Source organism: Plectrocnemia conspersa, unplaced genomic scaffold, assembly GCF_051122295.1.
Source record: "Plectrocnemia conspersa isolate PC_06_02 unplaced genomic scaffold, ASM5112229v1 ptg000009l, whole genome shotgun sequence".
Taxonomy (NCBI): domain Eukaryota; kingdom Metazoa; phylum Arthropoda; class Insecta; order Trichoptera; family Polycentropodidae; genus Plectrocnemia; species Plectrocnemia conspersa.
Genome location: NW_028277173.1, coordinates 675,760 through 698,535, shown reverse-complemented (window position 1 = coordinate 698,535; position 22,776 = coordinate 675,760). Strand labels below are relative to the sequence as shown.

The window sequence follows — 22,776 nt, the reverse complement described above, 5'->3', positions numbered from 1 at the left end:
TGACTTTCTAGTATATTGTCATAAATATCTTTAACACTCGGTGTTTATTGCACTATTTTGTATTTAACTGCACATGCTTAGGGCACTAAGAAAAGGGGGGTTCCAGAATTTTTTAGAAGTGTTGTATTTCAGAAGTCAGATATATCTTGCTCCAGATGAACAGATTGTCAGAAACAAAATGCGTTTATAATGATTCTTAATTTTTGATCTCTTTTTTGTCACACTTGTGAAAACTTTAGGAAGTAGTGTTTTTATATATACGACTATAATTTATTACCCTCTATGAAAGATTTCTATATTTAGTTTCTGTTTCAAATAAATTTTGTTTAATATTCTGAGGCTGATATTACTAATAACCACGTAACATACCTAAAAAAAAAACATAATATTTATAGTGAAATATAATATTTTTATATTGAAAATTTCAGAAATTAAAAAATATGCTTTGATTTAAGTAAATTTAAATTAATCAATTAGTTACCTTCAAGATCATTGCAATGCTCTGGGATATAGTTTGTTTTTGGTGATTCCATTCAGCGCATATACAAACAAATCGCTTGGTTTTCCTACACGGGAGCATGCAACGTATAATTGACTATGAGAAATACATAGATACTTCAAATTCAATCTACATACTTACTTTTGTGATATGTGTATCATTATTGAAAAAGCCAGTTTAATTGAAAATTGCAATCGTTTGAATAAAAAAAATATATCTGTTGGAATCATTAGAATGAGCGGTAGTAGCACATCTTCTCCTTTGAATTTTCCAGTTAAAATTGTTGCTTCAATGACATTTTTTATCAATGTATTGTCCGCCAATCTGGCAGTATTGCAAAGACGGGGTGGATCAACGTTTCTAAGAAGAATGATAGGAACACCAATCTACAAATTTTTGACATGTGGTGGCAATCCAGCTAAATCAAGTGAATTCAAGAATTCATTTGGATAATTTACTGCTTCGTCTTGATTCATAACAGTATCTACTGATTTATAAGTATAAGATGATAATAACTTTTACATCCACGTTTTTTGCAGCTAATATTGCACGTTCATTTTAAGATATCACCATTGTGTGATATCTTAAAATACGTATTGAATCAATTCTTCTCTTGAGTGTGTGTAAAAATCGGTTGGTAATTTAATGCAGCGTGTTGATTCATCAACTGTAATTTTCCATTTCTAATACCCAATAATTGTTTTGCAAAACGTTCTGCAGAAGCATCGTTTTTCAATTGAACATGAAGCATGATTGTCGTCAATGTTAATTTACTAACGTATCTCCACAAATTTGATGTTTTTAAGCACGCATTCAGTTCATCAGCTGGTGTTGAATGTGGTATAACAGGTAACGTCTGACGAAAATTACTTGCTAATAATATTAATACACCACCGAATGGCTGCTCGTTTCCACGTAGATCTCGCACTGTTCGATCCGATGCAATTGATATTTGTGCGACGATCAATATTTTGTCGTCTTGGTGTTGTTATGTAACAACAAAAACAAAACAACCTAAAATCAATAATCACATTTAATAAAATATAAAACAATTGAATATCGAAAAATATATTATTTAATGAAATATACAAAATCAACTTAATGACTATGTGTTTTATTCAATTTATTTATTTTACATGGGTTTAACTGATCGACGCTAGTGAAATTATATGCTGCTCCAAAATGTCTATGAAACTCAATTTAACAGTTACGAAACACATACATTTGATGTTCAAACCCAAACGACACCTACACGAATTAAGCAAATTCAACTTGACCTAATGAAAGATCTAAAACTAATGATAGTTTTAGACCTTTCGTTAGGTCAAGTCAGACGTCGCATCTCGCATATTGCTCTATAGTTGGTCTACACTTCGATATTACACTACGTTAAATATTATCTGATTTGAGAGTATTGGTCAAAGTGCAATCAAACCGAATTTTGGTCAATAGGAGAGCGCAAAAACAATTACCGCAGTGGGAACGCTCGTTACCGAGCGTTTCCACTCCTTTTGACGTGGATTTTTGACTTCTGAGAAGGGATAATTGTTTTTTCGTCATCTTTACACCAGCGGTTTCATCATCTTTAGTGTGCTATATATTTTATAATGTTATTTTTTGTAATAAATGTGTTTTGCTTAAATCATAAAAAAGTGGTGTATAATTTATCTTTTACACTATTTTTACTGTGTCATTTTATATACAAAAATTTAGTTATCTTCTTCTTTTCAAAAGAATTTTGAGTTTTTATTTTATTTTTTACTCGTGCGATCTTACCTCATTTGGGAAGGACTAAGTAAAATACTTAAGGTAGTTTTACTTGTTGTATTCAACTTCTACCTCACGAAAATTACGTAGCCACACTAAGTATTTGAGAGACGCACAGCGAAAAGTGTGCATCATCTAATTCAGTGTTGTAACTAGTATATTTTGTCATCGTTGGAAGCTCCACAGCTCGTTTATCGCTCGGTATATGCTCGTTTATGCTCGGGCACCCGGAAGACATTTTCGAATCGATATTTTTTTATGATATCTTTTATTCTGCGGTCTTCTCGAGCAGACGTCATACGCTTCCAACCACCCCCTTGCACCCTCTCTAGAATTCCTGTTTCGCGATATTTTTTAATAATTTTTAGAATAGCAGAACCACTAAACCCCACTCTTCGTGCCATCTCTAGGATTGAAACATTTTCTCCGAGATATGCTATTATTTTAGATTTTACCGTGATCGAGATTTGTTTAGATCTTTGTTTGTCTTTACATAACCGAGGCTAACGTGCAACTGAGGAGGCTTTACAAGTTAAAACATCTTGTAAATCATTACCACAGATGTACTTGATCATAAAAAAAATACCATAGAACAAGTTTTAAGGAAAGAATACATTTTAATATTATAATTCGTGAAATATTGCCTATGAAACTTTCAATTAGCCACAGCTGTATAATAAAAATTAATATAATACCAAAGTATTTTAATAAATATTAAATAAGAAATAAGATGTATATAGATTTAATACTAGAAATGGAGACAATTTAATTATAAAAAAACGATGTGTGAATTTGTATATTCCTAGAACAATCTGCAAAAATAAAAATGTATTAGATTTTCTCAATGGAATAAAGAAACGCCTTTGTGCATTAAGATAAGTCTTTTTTATATACTGTTCATGTTTTGATTACATTTATTTAGTGTATAAACAATTAGCTATATTAGCTAAATAAATAGATAAGAAATTGAATTAACGTAATTGTTTAATAAATAAATAAATTATTTATAAAAGTGGGAATTGGACAGCAATGTACACGCGATCTATATTCGTGCAACAATAACAATAGAATTCGTTGTCGTGTGGTAATTTTATCTCATTTCCTTAGCAAATAAAATACCACAAATAACATGAATCACAAATGGGATAATATTTGTAATAAAATAAAAACAACCATAGACATTTTTAATCACGGTAGTATATATTTTCATTTCTAAATCACACAAAACGCGGTTACACATGTCGAGTTAAGAGTTAGTCGTGGGTACAATCTTTTATAGTGTAACAATCAACGTTAACATACGCACAATCAATAATTTATTGCTACTATATTTCTCTTAAAATTACGAAAGCCGTTAGTTTACAATTCACAAACTGTGAAAGAACCTCCATCGTATCACAGACTATTTATTAATAAACCCGCTATCCAATAGCTGGAATGATGTAAATTAAAAATTTTCTATCGAGAGCGAATCTAATTCAAATAATATAATAATAAAAAAGCCGATTGGATAGTCGTAAGTTTATATGTAATAAGGTACAATGTATTGCGTAACATGTACGTTAATCGACTGTAAATTTATAGCTAGAACGTTAAACAGTTAGCTAAGACTATAATTGTTAAATAGTTAATCTACGTTTAAAGTTTATATAATATTTACACACTTGGAAGAGTGACGAAATCGAACGCCTCGTATAAAATAAATCAAAAATAAAAACAGAGGTATAATAAAGTGACACTTTAATCATACACGTATAACGTAATTATACATCTATCTACGATTTATATTTAGATATGTTAATATGTCTTTTGACAATACTGATAAACGGAGATCGTCCTAAGCGTACATTAGGCATTTGACAACGAATACTTATAAAATAAACTTTCAATGAAAAAAATACAGATCTATTGAATCAAACTGTAAATTTGGCCCATAAAGATTTGGCAATATTCAACGGATTACAATCAAACTGTTCACTAAACAATTACATTATGATATAATATACGTATATATTTTTTTCATACATTAATAATACACATATGATTTTTCATTCGTAAATCACGTTTATTTTTTTGGTAACCTGATGTCTTATCGGTTTCATCCATTTTTTATTTGATTGCTATTAAATGAATTCAACAAAAATAAAGTATTTTGCGATAGTATGTATCACACACACACAACACTGATATCATAAGATAAAAATAAATCTTTAACAGTCACAAAAATTATTAATAAACACTCATCGGTGATTCGCGGTCGCTTTGTATCAAATTGTGATGCAATCGAGCGACCGTTTACCGATAGATCGATCTTCGACGAAGATTCAATTTTAAACTCAATTTCTTCTCGAACGTGTTGAACGTTCACGGCAGTTGCATCTTAGTGTTCATCTCAACGGTGACCGTCTTGCTGATGGTGTTCAATTGGCTTCCGGAACCGCTGACAATATTGATTCCGGAGACTTTGGCTCGTTGATAGGCAGTGACAGTGTTGACGCCGAGGAATCTATAAAGATAAAATAAATATAAGCAACTGAATTCAATACATCTTTATCATAGGGTAAATGCACCAGTGAATGACAAAACTAATCTTTATTAATTTGTGATTTAAAATATAATTTACTTCTTTATTTAATCAACAGTGAAAAACAAAATTTAAAATTGATTACAAAATGGATAACAATGTACTTCATCGCACAAAATGGTAACCGATTTGATCAGCATATAGAAAACATATGTAATAAAGCCTCAAAGATGTTAGGATTTGTCTTATTGGATCAATTGAGAAGCTCGAGGGCACTGTGTGCCTTGTATAATCACTTAGTGCGCAGTACCTTCAAGTATGCTTCTCTGGTCTGATTGCCAAATAATGCAACTGACTCGCTTTTAATAGAAAAGGTTTTTTACGTTACCCTGTACATGATGGAATATAAAATATTATCCATTTTTATTTCCCACAAAATTCATATAAGGTATGCTGGGATATGATTCTCTTGAGTCGCGTCGACGTGTATTTGGAAAAGCATTTTTTCAAGTTGCTGATAGTGAATATTCTGGAAGAACTTTGTTTTTAAGTGCTACATAACAGCACGCAAGAACAAAAGTATTGAAGAGCTTAGCTATAATAAGCACAGCTATCCGACTTATTATTTATCTGTCGGATAATATTGATTTGTTCTCATTTAAGTACTCAGATTATTATATATAAATTTATCTAATTGTTATGTCAATATAAATATATATTTAAGTTAAATTTTTTCATGATTAAAAATCAGATATTATCTGTATTCACAGGTTTTAAGTTATGTCAAATTAAAGCAATGGTGCAGTTGCCCTATGTCCAACACAATCGATTTTATAAAATATAAAAGTAATACTCACTTGACGCAAACGTAGACAATCAATAACGCAACTCCGGCACTCAAAACTTTAACAATCGGACTTTCGAACATCTGTATTACGACCCAAGCGGTTGCGACTCCCACGGCCATGCAAGTCACCAAGACGCAAGTGTGCAACCATTGTTGAGATGTGAAAGCTCTGTCCCATCTTACTCTGCAATGGAATAAAAATACGGCGATCGTGAAATTTATATATTGGTATAAAATTGATCTATAGTCTCAATACATACTTTGTCGTCTTTTCAACTTCGTAAGGGCTGTTGCAGACTTTGCATCGAAGTTCGTCAGTATTCGATGAGCTCTCAACGAGCCACCTACGCAGGCAATCGTGATGCACGCTGCTCACGTCTCCGGTGCATTTGCAGGGTTGAATCAAAGGCTCGGCTCGTTCCGAATCATAGCAAATCCAGCAATCTCGGGCGCCTAAGCTGCTACAACTTCCGGCTATGTCTTCTTCGTCCTAATTTATAAATCAAATTATAATAATATAAATATATATAAAGCACGATGATCAGATCTTTACGAAACAATACCTTTTCGGCCGAATGCTGCACAGTCGTAATATTATCTGGCGGCAGCTGCTGCGATAATAGACGGCGTGGATTCAAAATCCATAACTGTTCAGGCGCCATACAGTTCCATAATACACAGGGGAACCATAACGCCACTCCTATTTCGACAACGCGAAATACGACATCGTGCCAATTGCGAGAATTCACAGGAACTCTTTAAAAAGAAAATAAAGATATAAAACAAGTCAAGAAACATGATACAACTGACAGGGATGTCATTTCAGCGAGGGAAACAAAAGTTGGCCATTCAGTGGTCGTTTTTTTAATATTTCCATTTCATAAGATTCATAGTATTTCTTTAAATGACATGAATTTTTTGGCCAAATTCAGGGGAGCGTCCTTGCTTAGAATCCACGTAAATAGCAATAAAATCGTCAGTGGAAATGTTCTACTGACTTTTTATAACAATATTACGACTATGTGAGAATCGAATTAAGCATATCTAAACCGAATTTTGACCAATAGGAGAGCGCAAAAATGAATTATCCCTTCTCGGAAGTCAAAAATCCACCTCAAAAGCAATAAAATCGTGCCGACGCCATTGGAGCCGTTGTTACCGAGCGTTCCCGTTCCGTTAAATATTTAATTAAATGACATAAATTTTTCTCGCCAAATTCAAGGGAGGGCAAATGCCCCTAAATGACGTCCCGGAGGACAGAAACTCACTTAGTCTTCCAAAATTCGCTTAATGTCTCAGAAAACAGAAAGCCGACGATTGTGATCAACATGAAGGCCTGACTCAGCAGTCCAACTCTTGATTGGTGCAGTTGAGACGTGTTTACACCGGCGGAACTTCCGAGAACTCGCACGCCCTGAAATAAATATATTTTTAAATAAGGAAAAAATTAATTCGGAGCGGACGACAAGGAGTATATTCACCTGCTTAGTAACGAGAGCGTCGTGCGCTTCGGCTCCGTCTCCCGGTTTATCTTCATCGTTGTCAAGCTCTTTGGAGCAGCATGGCTTGTCAATGTCTTCGATAAACTTGCTCTTCTCGCAAGTGGTGCTCGATAGGACAGCGCCGTCGCCTTGTCTCCGCTTAGTTCTTTGAGTCACGATCGTCGTGACAGTCGTTTCGGTCAAGAACCCGCCGCGCACCTTGAAGAAGACTTCGACGCCGTAGATGAGAAAGAATATGACGACGACGAACAAGAGAACGGCATAGCATCCGTTGAAGATGTGCGTGTAAAAGCTCTTCTTCTCGGAGGTTGTGTCCGCAAATTGAGTGGTGACAACTTCAGCAGCCAGGAGCGAGTAGATTATGATGTTGAAGGTGACGAAGCCCAGGAATGACTTAGACAGGAACTGCGGACGTTCCCATCTTATGTCTCTCAAATGGAACACCTTTAAAGAAAAATATTCAAATTACAGCAAATATTTTTATTATGTTTATATCGCTAACATAAATAAAGGAGGTTATAAAATGAATTGTGGTGATCTGCGTAATAATTAGAATATACTTGTGTTATGTTTTATTATAATATGATTCACCTTTACAATTATAATTTTGAATTTTCACTTCGTTAGATTGCGCGTTAATTAAAGGCTCTGACCAATATCCAATAAAACGATTTAACTATCCTATCAGGTAAAATATTTTAACGGCCGTCTCAAGCCTGTTCAGATGACAGGTTGCAAGTTGTTCTAAAAAACTATTGCATTGCTCATAAAAGTCTAATAAAAAACAGCCAAATCAAATTACATCTCCAGATCGTCGTAGCTTTCCGTGGCAGTAATAAGTGGGCGAGCACTAAGTCTCCCTCACGAAAAACAAATACATATTAAGAACGTTACTTTTATGAAAAAAAATATGGTTGTGGTCCGTAGTATTCAGCATTTTGAGTTTAGTGGTCTATGAGGTCCGAAAGGTTTGCGACCATTGGTATAATCTATCTACAAAAAATAGAAAGATCCTCAACTATAAATCGCAGATATCACAAAATATAAAGCAGAAAATGTTTTTGCATGAATTTTAAGCAAAAAACACTCATTCAAAAACAGGATTCTCTATTATCCCTTTCAGTAGTGAGTTAATTTATACCCAATTATTTACACCTGAAGTTAGTTAATTTTATGTATTTTTCCATAAATATTTCTGTTGTTATTTATTTATTAGTATTTTATATTGCATTTATAGTAAATTATAGAAAAAAAATCAATGATTCTAAACGTTTTACTGCATTGATTTATATTACTACTTTTTTGTATTAGTATGTTTTAATAATTTATTTCAACACTTTCATATTATTATATTTCGTTAATTTATTTTACATATTTTTTATATACCATTCGACTTTTGTGAAAAAAAAATTTATATCAATTCAGAGGCTTTCAATATTTTTTATAAACATATTATAAAAAAATTATGTTAATTTATTTCGTACTTTTTTTAATTAATTATTATTATTTTACATAAAAAATCATTTACATTAAATCAAATTTAAAAAAATATTATATAAATGTTTTTATTTATTTAGTTATATATGTAAATATATAACTGTATGGGGTACCTCGAAACAGTGAAAGATCGACCACCGTGCTTGTACGGCGATACAACTCAAAGGGTTAAATTTTTGTTGCATGCCAAATTTAATTGATTTGGATAACGCAGTATGCATTTAATACGATCTTTATTAGGCAATAACAAATAATCTGATTCCGCCCGAATCATAAAGAACTTGGGTGAACTAAAGATTGCAATAATACTGGGATTACATTATTATTATTTTCATTATAAATTGGTCATAATAAAGAAGGTCAAATTTCGCCTTATTGTTGATATTTATGATCAATCTGTCTGTTTATGAATATTTCATATTTCATACAATCTTCCTTACATTCAGGTACTTCTAAAAATACTTTATACGCCGATCCTTTGTGTTGTCTACGAGTACTAATAAAAATCAATAAGACGACAGTGTATAACAACTTTTTTGTATCATTTATTGCTTTACTTTCATTAATTTACTATTGTCGGGAAAAATATTTTTTTTAAATACGGAAGCCAAATCTTTTTTTTTTTTGAACAATAAATCCGGAAAATCATCATATTCGATCGACTGATTCTGGATGCCTCCTATTTTTTTAAATACTGCATAATACATTTTTACATTGATATTCTACGCCGATAACGATACTTAGGTTGAACCCTTACAATGAGCATTATTTTATTTTCCGCTTCTGCTTTCAAGCAATATGGCAATCGTCGTTTTTGTAATTCTAAACTATGGATATAAAATGTACGGATTTGAGATTTTTTTGTAATACCGGTATTTCATTATGTAATACCGGTAATACCGAAAATCGATTTTTGTGCCAATACTGGTTTACCCTATATGCATATCTCTAAGGGGAACGTTATAGAAAATTCCTCACTAAATCACTTCCTTTTAGAATTTCATCCAGAGCTACCACTTCTGACTTGGAATAAACGAGTTCAGTCGAACTTGCACTAAGCGGAGCTACGCCGAATCGACCGAGACGAACCTTAGTAGCCTGAAGAACGAGCCGCTATCCTTCGATCTGGTCCAGCTAAAGCATCCAAGAGTTCGAATCAAAGAGAATGGACACTTGTATATATAATTTTGCTTATACTTGCAAATATAAATATATTTATGTTTGCTCAGATTGTTTATATATTATCATTTTGATCTTAAATATCCAAACGAAATGCAAATTGATAAACAGCCAGGTCACGCAGCTTATATTCATACGCAGCTCATCCTTTGAGCTAAATGAATTCCGGATAAAACAAAAGTAGGTCAAGTGGGGGCGGGATGGATGTTCTAATCAAATAGTTTCGTACATCGTCAGAATCTATTCATTTGTATTTAAATTTACTCGCTATTCTGAACACTTCTCTACAGCGAACTGAAGTAGATAGATCGTACCGTATTACCACTAAGTTGTGAATCCGAGCAGAACGCAACATCCGAAATATATTCTTCGCGAGCACTTTTCCACCAAACCAATTGTATTAAAGATCACTGACTGGAACTCGTCCAAAACTCGCGAACAAAAAAAAACAATAAACACAGTAATTACGTGTATTTTCCGAGAAGCGAGAGGCGTGACGAGCACTCGCACCGCGAGCGAAACGCCGACTGCGACGCGTCTGATAACGCAAATTCGGAATCTGCGTATGTTCTTCTGTATCCAAAAAAACGGCAACGCCAAAGGCGGAAGCACTCTGAGGTACAGTACAAGGACCTCGCAATTGGATCTGAGTGAAGGTCAGCGGACAAAAGGTACTCTTTCGCCAGCAGAAAAACAAAACCTCAGGGAAAACACAAGGCCAAGGGATTGTTTTGTTAGATTTTTTTATAAAAATACATGCATATGAATATGAAGAGGCGGACCAGTGCTTTGGTTCAATGCCAAAACATACGCGGTGGCATAGCATCTTTATGGGCGTTTTAAAGGTCAGTTTTTGCCACAAATATTCAATTATAATAACTATTTTATTAAATGACAGTATATCCACAGTAGAAGTTTCAACACCGGTATTAAATTTATTGAATAATAAAAAATAATAATATTATACATGATATTTAACCCTTTGATTGCCAAAAATCGCTTGATTAAACATCGTTATTAAAAAAAACGAATAAATTTTTTATAGGCTGCAGTGTGTGCTTCAAAGGTAAATACATCGATATTTGGATAGTAATCATAAAAAGATCGGCAATCAAAGAGTTAAGATAAACATATTTAAAGTTATTAATATTTGTTTTATATGATAAAATATTGTCGTTAAAAAACTGTTATAAATGTTTAAGGTAATTTAAGAGAGCCTCCTGACAAAAGCTGCAAGAATCAGGTAGTTTTCTATATACTATATACTATATGTGTCAATATAATCAAATTATATGTTTTAAAACATTTTTGACCACAAACTATGTGTAAGATTTTTAAAATATTTTTCGTGGGTTTTGCCAAAGTAAAATTTCTTGTTGCATTAAAAAAAATGAGCAATGTATAAAATAATTGTTCCATAAAACGAATTGTTTGAGCATTACTGGTGCAAGCGAACATTCGTAAGAACAATAGGAATAACTCACTGCAGCGAAAACAAATTTACCTTACATAAATGAACAAACAATTCGTTTTATGGAACAAACTATTTATTTAAATGCACATGTTAAATAGCACCCGAATGAAAAGTCTCTCGCGTTTCAATCTGGTTCGGTGATTATTGCACAAACAAAAATTGCGCACAGCATAGATATATACATAACAAAAATAATGTTTATATATAATACATATAACATATGTAAATATGATTATAATTTAAAAATATTACAATTATATTATTAACTTATATGATATATAATTTGCTTACATTTTTACTTAAAAATATAGAAAAATACAAAGCAGTTGGAATTAAAACTAAAATATATTTGACAATCAAAAATCACCTATGCTTAGAATTTTTGTGTGCGCAATTTTCGTTAGTACAATAATCCGGTGACCCTCAATCTACAATTTAGTATTGCCTAATTTATTCAAAAGTGTGATATTTTTCGCTGCGCTGCTCAATTTATATTTTTTTAGTTAGACTTAACAGGTTTCCTAAATGCGTCATGATGGCATTATATAAAAAAAATATCAACCATTTCATATATTTACATATAATATAAATAATATTTCCATCTAAGAAGTTTAGTATTAGCCGCAATATATAGGTAGATTTATGTATATATAAATGTATTCAAAAAAGTGTTTTTTATTTTTTTTTACATAGCGAATCAAGCTGACTAACTAACTTAGTCGATATATTTATAAGCTTCATTTTTCAGAGTAGTTAAATGGAAATTACGATTAAAATATAACGGTTATTGTGATCATAAAAATCGTTTAATCCCACATACATGATAAAAACAGTAGACCCCTCAGAAACGCGGTAAATTGAGGACGTGCTATTTGGGAACGTGTAGTTGGGGGACTAGAAAGTACTACCCAGATAGCAGTTCCCAATTTACCGTGTTATTGGGGGATCTACTGTAAGTAGATATTTTCAAAAAAAAATCTATTATAAAACGTTTTTGTAGAGTTACGATATTTTTTTATAGCCTTTATTTTGAAATAAGATAGCTATTTTTATATTTTTTTTTAAATTGCTGCCATTTTGTAACAGTATGTTGGATTAAGCTGGCTAACATACATAGTCAATATGTTCATGAGCTTATATTTTTAGAAAAGTTTTATGGAATGTCTAAAAATACGGTAATTATAGTATAATAAAAAAATCGTTATGTGAATATTATAAAAAAAAACTGTATTATAAACTATTATCGGTTATTTGTATGTTATATTTATTTATATACAATTATAAATAACATGTTGGAGGCAAGTAACATTTTATATAATACTCATTTTTAAGATCTCTTTATCCTTCAAAAATCACGCAAAAATTTAAGATCTCTTTATCCTTCTCAAATAAAAATTTATAGAAATTTTTGTTTTTTTCATCATAGGATGACATTTTCTTCTCAAAAACTTTTTTTCGAGATGGCCTTCTTATTTTTAGTGTCCTCTTTTGATATTCTCAAAATCTGGACACCTTTATAGTATGTAAAAATTACCATTATTTTTTATTAAAAAACGATTTTTCGCTTTGCTTAATTTTTTTTCAATTAGATTTACGATTTTTTTAATTTATAGAACAGTCGCCATTTTGAAATAAAATGGCAAATTGACTTACCATCAAATTTAGCTCTATCTGTTTTTAGGAATAGTTTCGTGGTGATCTGATCAAAACAATGGCAGTGATTGTGTTTTCAAAAATTGTTTTTAATAGCCGCCATTGATGCCGGATGCCACAAGATGACGGATGAAACAGGCTAATAAACTTAGTTAAAATCTTAAATTTAAATAATTTAAATTATAAACAAATATCTGACCAAAAACCACGGCTGTTACGGTGTCCTCAAAAACTACTGGTGAAACTACATTAAAAAAAATTGAAGTCGTGTCGCGAGACTCTTTTCAATAAATAGTATTTTTATTTAATTTTCCTATAATACAGTAGACCCCCAATAACACGGTAAATTGGGATGCCCGTTTTTTATGTGTGAGCGAGCCAAACGGAAGGATATCTCACCACACGCGTCTGATTCATACGTACGTACTGCAAAAAAGTATGAGTATTTTCTAGCCCCCCAAATAGCACGTCCCAAATTTACCGTGTTATTGGGGAGTATACTGTGATAATGTGTGTTAAATAAAAAAAATGCTAATTTACATACTAATATTATAATATTTTTGTTGTATCTAAAAAAACCGAAATAAATCTTTACACTTTGAGAACTTATACTTTAAAAGCGAATTGAGACTCATTTGACTTTCACAGCTTGATGTCTCACTATTTGTGCTTTTACTTTGAAAAACAACACACAACACATGGTCTACATGCAACTCAAAAATAACAAAAATAATTTAATTTTTTTTTTGCAAGAAATTAACATAAACTGAAACAAATTTATCTGATATTTATACATAAAATTTACAAAAAAAAATATCTGCGCTTTAAGAACTCATTTTTTCATATTACTCTTTCGACATATCAAGATTCATTCGACTTTCATATTACAGTTCGATACTTTTCAAAACACACACAACACATATTTTTCTTCCAAAATGGCCATATTATTTACATCAAATTTTGTGTCAAAATATTAAGATAAAGTGTAACAAATTATAATATGTACATATTGATTGATAGGTGTTGAAAACCTTTTTTTCAAAATTAAGAGGCACCATATCTAAAAAAACTTATCTCTATAGGGCAAAAACTAATTAAGTAGCATGTAATTGTATATTAATAAATCATCTTGTAGTTGTAATCAAGTGATTTTCAAGAAATGATACATGAATTGTGTAATCTTTTGATTGGAGGTTCAAGGAAATATTTATCTCTGGGAGCAAGAGACTCATTATTTTTTTAGAGAAATTATGGAAATGAGACAGTATCGATGTTTCAAGTTGCTCACCTCGCTTCTTCCGCAATTTTGGTCTCGGAAGCACGACTGCTACGCTGAAGAGTCAAAGAACGACCACTGCGGCCCTGGCTGATCGCCGAAAAAGCGTACAGTGACAAAAACAGCCATAAGCATTAAGAATACTCATCACCGGCTGCGTCATCACAACTCATCAAAAATAACCAATTAAAAGGATAACGAATATATGTATGTGCCAATTAACAGTACGAAGAACGAATGAAAGTGATAATGGATCATTAATATTTATGGTGTTTACTGTACACATATTTCTGCTCTGTTAAAAAGACATTGACATTAAAAGGACTTTGAACTCGAATTCCAAGATAAAATAATATAAGCAAATCAGATTTCGGTTCTGTTCCTTCAGGAACCGGTCACCGGTGCATGCATTAAATGTCACCAAACTACAGAAAATTGAAACAACAATATCCAGTTTTTTATCTCAGCAATTCGAAGATATAACCGTAATATATTATGTAAATAAGTATCATTTTCATTATATTATCATCTATAATAGTACATTAATATAAAAATCAATGAAAATAATTTTTCAATTTAAAATGTGGTGTCAGCTGTAACACGTTTATTTTACTCAATTGATAAAATAATAGTGATCAATTATCTAATTGAGTTCATAATCCTCTGCAAATTTGCTTGTACAATAATCATACCGCTCAATGTTTGTAGTACTATTATGCGATTGATAAAATCTTATCCAGCAAAACTATGCCAAAATATATTTAGGCTTAAATTAAATCGGATTCTGATGGGTTTATCACATACGACTGTTTACACGTTTAAATGTCACACGGGCGAGAGATAATATATGAAGTCAAGACTATTTTTGTTTTGTTTCGAGGTAAAAAATAAGTGTATGCAGCATGCAGAAACGTGACATAATGATAAACGTCAGCACTGTAACATTTGCAAGGTTCATTGACGCAAAGACCATGACAGAGGCGACCGTGAGGCAATCGTCGATCTAAATCGCGAAAGTGAGAGGTTTCACTCGATCGATATTGTATGTAAGATTGGAAAAAGTAGGTTGAGTTCAATTTTGTAATACGCAATAAGTTATTGATGATGTGCTATAAACATATATATATGTAATACTTGGTCACCCATTTGAATGTAGGTGGAATAAAATAGGAGTTGCGTAAGCGGAACATTTACAAAAAAAACCTTCCCACTTCCCACGGCGCTAATAAAATACGGCAATAAGAGCCAAACGCTATAAAAAAATACTAATATTTTATTATTTATAAATAATTAAAAAACCCACCATTGTTTCGGACAGTTAAATAGCAACAATATCTTTAGGTGATTTGAAAAGGTATACACACCCATACAAATTATTTTTTATGAATATGTTACAACCGGCATCTTTAAACAAAATAGTTTTTTTTTTAATCTCGTTAAAAATGTGTGATGAAGTTGGCATTCTACGTTACAATTGTATGACTGTTTTTCTAAACATGAAACGAATGAAACCAAAATTGACCTTTACTTAAAAATAAAAATGTTGTGCGATGTAGAAAATAATGCGTCTTCTCAACAATGAAAATAGCACAAGCGTTTAAAAGAATGCGACATAAACACTTGAAAAGTTCGCATGTAGCATTTTAAAATTAAACACAACAGAGCTGTGCGTAGTTTTTATTTGCGCAATAAATACCGAACAATCGCTATTTTACAATAACAGGTCAATTGACAGACAAATTCGGAATATTTGAAAATCTGAAGAAAAAATCACAAGAATGTTTTTATGAACATATTACGGTCCGTTCACGCGTTTGCGCGTGACAGCGAAATCATGCGTTTTCGAGGGTTAAAAATAACGTAGCTTAAGCTTGTAAAATAATGGTGCGAACACAATAAAATTTTTAACTTTTATCTGGAGATGACAATATATTTTGATAGCGTGAAAAAATGTCACCTTTTGTCAAAATAAATACATTTAAAAAATGGCGGACCGTAGTGTGTTACAAAAAACCGCTTAAAATAAGCGTTGCGAGTGAAAATCCTTAGATTAAATATATAACCATGTTATATATACATGAGTGTGTTAATTAACTTTACAACAACAAGATATTTTTTGATGAGTTAATAATAGAAGATGAGTGCTTCGAGCGCTTCCGAACATCGTCGGCAATATTTCCGAGTCAAAGGGACCGAAGTCGGGGCTGCTCTTTCGAGCGCGAGCGGTGAGATACTTCCTCTTTCGCTCTCTCGCGTGTTAAGTGACGAGAGTGAGAGAGATAATGATATGGTGTTTCGCAAACTCGGTTCAATTTCAGTATGCGCATGGTTAACATGGTTAACATGTCGTGTAGTATGGTTAACACGCATGTCGAGCGCTGCATCGTGGTCACGTGGTCAAGTTATAATACCACATGCTTATCATGGACTTCTATTTGAATATTTTAGGGTACCAAAAGGGATTAATTATATTTTTGGTAGTAAATTCTTCTAACAGATATCGTTATTATATATTTTTTCATATCAAATTAAATAATTAAAAAATAAACAGCGGTACTTGATTTTGTTAAAAAAAATCGTTTCGAATATCCTTATGTATTTTCCTAGATCGGTTTATATAAATGTCCCAGAATAACGAATTCTCATTTAGAATCGATGGCGACAAATTCTAGGATAGTTACACATGTGATGTTCGTATTCTGAAGTATCATTTTTATGAATTATGCCATTTTGCAAACGCTGACAAAGATTTTGCGTAAATTGAATATTTACGACCGAAAAGTTTTCATTGATATTATTTTGGTGAGTGCCCATCCATTTTTTTTAATTATCAGTAGCGTAATTTTAATAATATGACAATTTAAAAATTGCGATTATTTGGCGCTTTTTTCGATCGCGCGCAAATATGCCGATTGTACGTGACAACCGCCGCCGTCCGGACGTCATCCATGCCGCGAAGCGCGCGGGCATATGAAATCCGCGAGTGTGGGCGCTTACTCGAAGTCGTAGATCTCAACCGACTTTAGTTGTAGCTTCGATTCGGACAACTTCCAGAGAGTGTAGTGGAGGCATTATAACAATTAATTATATAAATAAACAAATTATACAAAAAAAATAAGTATAAGCTTCAAAAGAAATTTATTTTTATAAAAATAGTCTAAATTAAAAAAAATTGATCACAAAATATTTTTGTCTATTTATTTAATATAACTATTGTATTTCACTATTTTATCTCAAAATTTTCCTCCGACGTCGAAAATTTATCTTCGACTTTTATCAAAAATTTGCCTTAGCACATGTGCATAATATAAATTCCTTTGTTGCCGGATTAACGCAACATAGGACATACATATGTTTTTATCTAAAAATATATTATAAGATAAAAACAGATTCTAGTTCTGCTCTAAATCATTTATGATTAGATTAGAATAGGGAAAAGGGAAGATAGTTAAACATATATTAGCTGAAACGCTTAGGACTGGGACTTTCAGTTGAACGTGCTTAGTTCTAGCTTGGTATAGATTTGTAATTTAAAGCGCAAATCTTTAAATGAAAATAAATATAACAAATTATTAACATATCTTTATAATGATCACTAAAACGTTGTATTTGGAAAAACAATTTTATTCGCTCTGAAATTAGCATGTACGTCATAAAGCTTGAATCATAACGCTCAGAGTATTTCCCAAAAAATTAACGATATGTTTTTCCTTTCGAAAAGCAACATTTGGAGGTTGTTTGTTTCTCGGTATCGATAAATTGGCCTTTATGCAAATATTTTGCGCAATCAAAACGGAAATGGACTCTACGCAGACATTAGCATTATACAGAAAACCGCAAATTTGAACCCAATCGAATATTGAAAATCGACCTCCAAGTGCATAAGTCCAAAAAAGTATACGTCGCTAAGTCGATCACGGTCAAATTTCGGTACTGTTATGACATAAACGCTCATTGGAATGGTATACCAGTTCCATTCTATCTGCCGGTTATTTTTTTTATTCAAATGAAAATTTCGTATGCAGATTTTTTATCTTATTTTTTCGTTAGACGTAGAACATCAGTGGAAAAATACACGTACATTACGAATACAGTAATCTACAAACCGTGAAAAACTACCATTGCGGATAATACTAATAGATTACTTCGTTGCTTCGTATCGTATGGGGCAATCAAAAAACTATGGGTCGGTAGAACTTGAACCTTGAATTTACGTTTTAAATGAGGGATGCCATAAACAGCAATTTGAATATTTTCCTTCATTATTTTATTACTTTGGGTTCATCGTCCTCTCATATTATACATAGTATGTAAAAATTTGAGTTGGAATGAATAAGGTAAAAATCAGTTTATTTAAGTGTATGTTCTTCAGGAAAATATAAAAGATCCAAATATTTATCCTGCATACATAATAATTGCAATGTTGCACTTATTTGGATTGTATCATTATTTTTCCCTGTATGGGTTTCGTTCTTTAGATATCGTCATTTTTATTTTTATAAAATTTCAGTATAATAAATCGTTTATGTTATTTAGGTATTAAATATATTGCAGCAATAACTTTTTGCTTTAATGTACAGATTTTTTGTTATTATTTCTTAATTTTTTTTAACACTATCGTTTTATTATATTTTACAATCACTCGTGACGCGTGGAATAGATACATTGTTTAGATGAGATTGCTTTTTTTAACATTTAATTACAGGTACGTGTTAATCATTTATTTTCTCTAAAGAAACCCGATGCAAGCGGAGAGCGACCAACCGCTGCCAACCCTATCCCATTTAATTTCTATATCCGTCACAAAATAAAATAATGATTCCGGTAAACCATCACTATAATCGCATGGGCCTAATCAACACGGTTGTCTTTAGCGAAGGCCCAGGTAGGAAGTCGAGCAGAGAATCGATTCGCGCACAGCGCCTAGATATGAAATTCGGCCATGTACATATGTAGTAGCGTCGAATACAACTACAACAAAGCTCCTATTCTGAACCTATATCGTTTTATGTTTAGTTATAGTCCGTAAAAACGATATGCGATTTTAATACCTTTAATCCAAAAGTAGATTTATTAAATCTTCCGTTATAATCTGACAGGCGTAAGCCCAATGCGTTATAACAGGCAAATCTGTACCGACTGAGTAAGTCAATCAGACATAATAAATACCTACTAAGTAAGTACATATTAACCACCAGACTGAAAATCTGAGAATCGGCGACATCTATATTATTAATTATAAATTATTATGTGCTATACAATTTATAATAAATATATGACACTGCAGCTGAGGCCGGTTTTTTTTTAAATAATAGCGAATTTTTATAAATAAAAAATCGAGTGCCACTGCCGGGGCTCGAACCCGCAACCTCAGAATTACTAGTCTGTGACGTTACGGTCTACGCTATTCCGTCCTTATAATAAACGTATTTATTAAACGTACCAAATGCTATTATTCTCCGTTAGCTGATGTATTAATATCAATCATAAAAACGTGTTTTATACAGATAATACAGATGACTTATTAACATATTTAGTACGATGGTTCAGTGGAATTAAAATCAGAAATATCATATGAACCTTGGTGTTTTATTTATTTCAGTCGTGCCTAGGGGATCGAAATTAATGATTATTAAATAATTATATAGCTCACGGATAAATATTATGATGTATGTTTACAGAATTTAATTTCAGTTTGGCGTCTAACTACTTGTTGGTTGTGTTTACCCAGCTGTAACGCATTGTACTAGCGTCTTACGTATTATATTATTATATTTGTTCAGTAGCGAGACACAAAACTGCGCATTTTGCTCACTCACGACAGCCTAGGTAGGAGGTCGGGCATAGCCTCAGTCCGCACAGTGACTGTGTTAGGTTCGTAGTGAGTCTTATGCTACTATTAAAAAAAGACCGAAGTGAAAGAACTGCTCTTAAATACGATTCCTTGTATAGAAAAGTGAGTATTTATTTATATATTCGTTGTAACTTAACATGCGTAAGCCCAATGCGTTACAACGGGGTAAATTTGTACCAACTGTATAAGTCAGGGAATCGGTTATATATATATATATATATATATATATATATATATATATATATATATATATATATATATATATATATATATATATATATATATATATATATATATATATATATATATATATATATATATATATATATATATATATATATATATATATATATATATATATATATATATATATATATATATATATATATATATATATATATATATATATATATATATATATATATATATATATATATATATATATATATATATATATATATATATATATATATATATATATATATATATATATATATATATATATATATATATATATATATATATATAAATATATATATATAAATATATATATATATATATATATATATATATATATATATATATATATATATATATATATATATATATATATATATATATATATATATATATATATATATATATATATTAATTAATAATTATAAATTATTATGTGTAATATAATTTATAACTACAGTTGGGGCCGAATTTTAAATAATAGCACATTTTTTTTTATAAATAAAAAGTGCCACTGCCGGAGCTTGAGCCCGCTACCTCAAAGTTACTAGTCTGAGACGTTACGGACTACGCTGTTCCATCCAAAAAATGTTTGAATGTCAGCTATGAAAATCATTTAATTTTAATATTTTATAATTTTCTTTTTATGTATAAATTTAATAATCGTGGCGCATTGAGGTAGCATGTTAAGTAACGATGATTTTAATTAAATTTAAATAAATAAAAATAAATATATTTTAATTTACTTTTAACTGGGTAATGAATGTTTTTAGATTTTTAAATAGCTGCCATTAAAAAAATATTTTAAATCAGGCAGGCTAACGAATTTAGTCAATATATTTACAAGATCTATTTTTTAAATAAATTCGATAAAATAAAAACCTTTATATCCCATGTGACGCGGGTTCGCGTCACCCGCTTTCACATAAATAATTCGAATGATCCGGTTTTCGCGCGCATCGACGCAAAAGTGTTTAAAATACAAGAAGAGCGAAATGTAATGAATTGTATCGAAAACAGTAAAGATTATATATAGCATTATTTCATAAGTCATTATTACTTATTTGTTTTAAATTAGATTAGATTCAATGTTATTAGCATACAATATAAATGTTGCTAGCTTAGCATAACAATTAGCATCTAATAACATCAATATCTGAAAATACAATTATTGCAATGAGGAAAACTTCAGAACTACCATATTCATATATAATAATGAATAATAATCAAACTATAAATAACGCATCTAGAAAAATATACATATTTGCAAAACAAACTTATTATCACCCATAAATAAGGAATATTTTCGATTGAAGTAAAACCCAAAATCAACTTAATAAATAGGATGACCGCAGATGTTATTTGCCAGTTTAGGTTTCTCGAATGTGTTTGGCGTGTATTTACTTTCAGTCTTCAGAAGAAGCCGCCATAAATTAGATAACACATGTCACTTTAACATATGACCCTAAAGAGCCATGAAACTGCAGAAAAGGCATTGCTGAATGGGCGCAGACAAAAGACAAAACCTTTGGTTTCGATCGCAACCTTTAAAACTTACTAACAGAAAACTGGTTCTGATGAAGGCCAATTTCTAAAGATCGCAGCTGTTATAAGTCAGCGACCAAGGTGGACGAATCTTATGTCACTGTGATAATTCAACTGCACGAAATCAAAACATGATCAAGAATCATTGAACACTTCCTTTCGGCGTCTAGCTGCCGATTTCATTTAAGAAGTTTCGGGCAAACCTGTTTCAAATCGTTAAAGTAAAATGTAAAGAAAAAAATAATGTGGTATACTAAACGAAAACGTAATAATTACTTGATATAAATTAAAAAATATTTGTTTTGTGAATTGATTTATGCTACTGTACACTCTTCTATTCAACAATTGGACCACCCAATGGAGTGATTAAATCAGCAGATCTAAAAACGGCCAAAAAAGTATTTAGCAACACTTACAGGTATGACAATTTAAGTATTACGCCAATAAATCATAAACTCCGGTGACAAATCTAGTGATATAAAAAGAGGTGTTTTAAACTTTTAAGACAAAAAATGGAACACCATCATGAGAAAACTTTTTTGTAGATTACATCAAAATATCTGCCATGAATTATAAAGATTAAAAGTATCCGTCGCAAATGCATTGAGAAAGGATAACACGTGCATTCGGAATTGCCATCTAAATGGCCGTTCGTAATCTGCTCTAGTGGCCAACGTAATCTGTTTGGCTTTCCCACCGGAAATGGATAAATATTTTTAAAATCATAAAATTGAGAACGCTCCCAGTGAATTGACTAATCATCAAGTAATAAATATAAATAATTCAGTTAAGTATTGAATTGTATGTAACACTTACAAAAAAGCAAGATTTTGACTACAAAACGCTATGTTATGAGCGTAAGCGCAAGTTTCCGAGCGCAAAGAGTTGAATTGTATGCCGAAGTACAAATTAAAAATAGCCG

The 22,776-nt window shown here is 31.4% G+C and overlaps 1 protein-coding gene across 5 annotated transcripts in view; it reads right to left on the bottom strand.

Moving 5' to 3' along the window:
- Positions 1-3,443: 3,443 nt before the first annotated feature.
- Positions 3,444-22,776, bottom strand: part of LOC148231446 (uncharacterized) — a 47,444-nt gene continuing 28,111 nt past the window's right edge. For 4 of the 5 annotated variants that reach the window (XM_088193291.1, XM_088193292.1, XM_088193294.1 and 1 more), the window contains 6 exons: positions 7,119-7,583; positions 6,906-7,051; positions 6,201-6,393; positions 5,898-6,127; positions 5,648-5,821; positions 3,444-4,772 (listed from right to left, as the gene is read on the bottom strand). In XM_088193291.1, coding sequence (XP_088049417.1) covers positions 4,631-4,772; positions 5,648-5,821; positions 5,898-6,127; positions 6,201-6,393; positions 6,906-7,051; positions 7,119-7,583 — 1,350 coding nt within the window. In that variant the 3' untranslated portion in view covers positions 3,444-4,630. Of the gene's footprint in view, positions 4,773-5,647; positions 5,822-5,897; positions 6,128-6,200; positions 6,394-6,905; positions 7,052-7,118; positions 7,584-10,283; positions 10,347-22,776 lie in introns of those variants that run through there. The other variant, XM_088193296.1, reaches the window with a different exon arrangement.